Source organism: Nannospalax galili, unplaced genomic scaffold (genome assembly GCF_000622305.1).
Source record: "Nannospalax galili isolate Female #2095 unplaced genomic scaffold, S.galili_v1.0 scaffold471, whole genome shotgun sequence".
Taxonomy (NCBI): domain Eukaryota; kingdom Metazoa; phylum Chordata; class Mammalia; order Rodentia; family Spalacidae; genus Nannospalax; species Nannospalax galili.
Genome location: NW_008330333.1, coordinates 339,234 through 342,522, shown reverse-complemented (window position 1 = coordinate 342,522; position 3,289 = coordinate 339,234). Strand labels below are relative to the sequence as shown.

General features: G+C 48.0%; 1 protein-coding gene across 1 annotated transcript in view; it reads right to left on the bottom strand.

Moving 5' to 3' along the window:
* Positions 1-260: 260 nt before the first annotated feature.
* Positions 261-3,289, bottom strand: part of LOC103744804 (ATP-binding cassette sub-family A member 17-like) — a 112,732-nt gene continuing 109,703 nt past the window's right edge. The window contains 5 exon segments of the mRNA XM_008846654.2: positions 261-277; positions 1,038-1,179; positions 1,639-1,712; positions 1,875-2,065; positions 2,328-2,498. Of these exon segments, the coding sequence (XP_008844876.1) occupies positions 261-277; positions 1,038-1,179; positions 1,639-1,712; positions 1,875-2,065; positions 2,328-2,498 (595 nt within the window).

The window sequence follows — 3,289 nt, the reverse complement described above, 5'->3', positions numbered from 1 at the left end:
TGAAATGCACATGGGTACTGAACCAGGCCTCTGCAGTACTTGCCCCACTCTGCTTTATGGATGCAATTTGGACTGAGCCCTGAATTAGCTTACTGGGCTGTCTTTGCAACCATGGCAGGTGTGATGATTAATCTCAATCGTGAACTTCATGAGATCTAGACTCACCCCTGAAACAGGCCTCAAAGCTTGCTTGTGGAGGACTGTCTTGATTAGGTTAACTGAGGTGGGAAGACCAGCCCACTGTGAGTGACACCATTCCATTAGTCTGGATCCTGGACTGTATAAAAAGGAGAAAATGAGGGGCTGGAGGGATAGCTCAGTGGTTAAGAGCACTGACTGCTCCTGCAGAGAATCCAGCACCCACATGGCCGCTAACATCCATAATTCCATTTCCAAGGGATCCAACGCCCTCTTCTGGCCTCCACAGGCATTGTGGCATTGCACAACATGGGTGCACTTACACACATACAGGCAATGCACTCATACACATAAAAATTTTTTTTAAATGAAATATAATTTTTTTAAAAAAAGAGAATGCCCGGCGTGGTGGCCCACACCTTTAATCCCAACACCGGGGAGGCAGAGGCAGGCGTATCTCTGTGAGTTCAAGGCCAGCCTGGTCTACATAGTGAGTTCCAGGACAGCTGGTGCTACTGGGTGACCTGGTCTCAAAAAGACAGAAAAAAAAAAAAGGAGCAAATGAGCTAAGTACAGACACACAGGCATTCCTCTGCTTCTTGTTGTGGGTGTATGACCAGTGGCTTCAAGCTCCTGCCACTTTGATTTCCCTGACATGAGAACTGTATCTTTGAACTGCAAACCAAAATAAACCTTTCTCCATTAAGTTGTTTTTGTCAGGATATTTTATCATAGCAACAGAAAATAAATAAATAACACAGTAGGCTATACACATCTGTGCTAACCTGCACTAGGATCTTTATTACAGTAGGACAGGCTCTGAGGGAGGCAGAAAGGGAGGTGGTGAGGGAGGAAGTAAGAAAGGCTGAGACTGAGAAGGTGGTAAGGGGTTGGTTGACTTTGTTTTCCGTTGTGAGAATTTTCCTTTAGTGGGGTCAAAGGGCTGGTGAAGCTCAGGAAGATGTCCTCCAGAGAGACCTGGTTGATTGAGTAGTCCTCTAACTTGTAATCCTTTTTGGCTTGCTCCATAATGCCAAACACCTGTAGAAGAGGGACGCCAGGTACTGCACAGAGGTTCACCCAGAGGTGAAGTGACATATGTAGGGAAAGGTGATACAGGAAAGGTGCAGAGAAGGCCAGATTCTGAGCTTGTGACAAGGCTCCCAAGGGCTGAGAGCTCTTAGCTACTACCGGGTACCTTTCAAGGAATCAAAACTGTAGAACTCAGCTGTCTGCTCTTGTGGTAGGGAATGGGGCCAGAAAGACTGGCCTCAAGCTGGGTCTCTGACTTGTTATAGAACCCTGGGCATGTGGCATTCTCTCTAGGCCCGCTCCCTGTTCTGTAAAACCTGAGGAGGGGAAGAGCTGACTTCTGAGGGCCCTTCTGTCACAGACATTCATGTTTTATGAATTCCACATGAGCACTGCCATGGTTGGCAGAGAATGCATGAATTCTCTATTCTATTTCTAGAAAGTGGGTGGAATAAGAAGTGCACTCACCTTTGCCCAACTGAGGTTATGACCAGGCAGGTGGTACTGAATCAAACCTTGGTGCTCATCTTCCAGGTTGCTGCCTGCACAAAATTGAGACTGTGTTCCTGTGAAGGTTAGACTGGAGTGCTAGAGAGGGCAGTCTGAATGCCAAGAATCCACGGGGATAAGCATATATGTAGACTGTGTACAGTACCTAACAGGCCCAGAGAGGGACCCAGGGCCTATCCAGCACCAGCACACACCTGGGAAGGTCAGGTCCACAAATGCCTTGAACTCCTCTAGCACCTCGTGCTGCCATTGCCTCTGGACCTTGGCCTGCAGGGAGTAGCTGCTGCTAAACTTGCTCTTGAGGTGTTGTAGACTGCCCAGGCACTTGAACTGACCCTGCACCATGATGGCCAGCCGGGTACACAAGGCCTCACACTCCTCCATGCTAGGGAAAAGGATACAGACCTGAGACAAGGCTAGGGGAGGGTGATACCCACCCTAAGTATGAAAGGCTTATGCAGACAGGAGGGTATCTGTGCCCAGATTAGACCATTCCTGATTTCCTGTGCTTAGTGTGGCCCCCACACAGAGCCTGAGAAATCACCTGGCAGACTTTGTACTAGCTGTTGACATGTTTTCTGCTCACTTCATCCCACACAAGCCATCCATTCCAGCTCTTCTACTGACCCACAGAGACTCAGGCTCACCTGTGGGAAGTGATGACAATGGCTTTTCCAGACTCACGAACCCGTCCCACAGTGACCCACAGCAGGTGCCGAGCCACGGGGTCCATGCCAGTGAATGGTTCGTCTAGGAAGATGACTGCAGGCTCTCCAATGAGGGCAATGCCGGTACTCAGCTTGCGCTTCTTGCCACCACTGGGGGCGAATGAGGGTAAAAGTGGGGACATACATGGACAATGGTAACTGTAATTTTCAGTAGTGAAGCCTATTGGTTCAGCACCTATCTCTTTCCTTCTCTGAGAGATACTCCATACTCTGGTAGGGCTTTCAAAAACACAGCCTAACCATCTTCACCCAGGTAGAATTGTGACTCCACTGTCTAAATGCTTGCCCTGGATGTCCATGGTGAGCATGTGATCATGAGATTCTTCAGGGGTCTCTATGGGTGCTGGGAGAGGGGCACTTCTACATCTAAGAGACAGGACCATTTTAGCTAACTTTTTTTTAAAGATACTATAGTGGGGCTGGAGAGATGGCTTAGCGGTTAAGATCACTGACTGCTCTTGCAGAGGACCTGGGTTCAATTCCCAGCACCCACATGGCAGCTACGAACCATCCTTAACTCCAGTTCCAGGGGAATGAGAAGCCCTCTTCTGACCTCTGAGGAATTGCACGAGATGGGTGCACTCTCATACATGCAGGCGATATACACATAAAATAATAAATAAAATTTTAAAATTATTTTTTTAAAAAAAGATACTGTAGCACACCTTTAATATCATCACTTGGGAGGCAGAGACAGGCTGATCTCTGTGAGTTCAAGGTCAGCCTGGTCTACATAGCAAGTTCCAGGCCACCTGGAGGCTACAGGAGACCATGTCCCAGGTCTCAGAAACACCAAAAATAAACAAATAAATGAATAAATTGGCCTTGAGTTCTCCACCCCCTCACCTCAGCCTCTTAAGAAGTGTGCACTACCATACTGA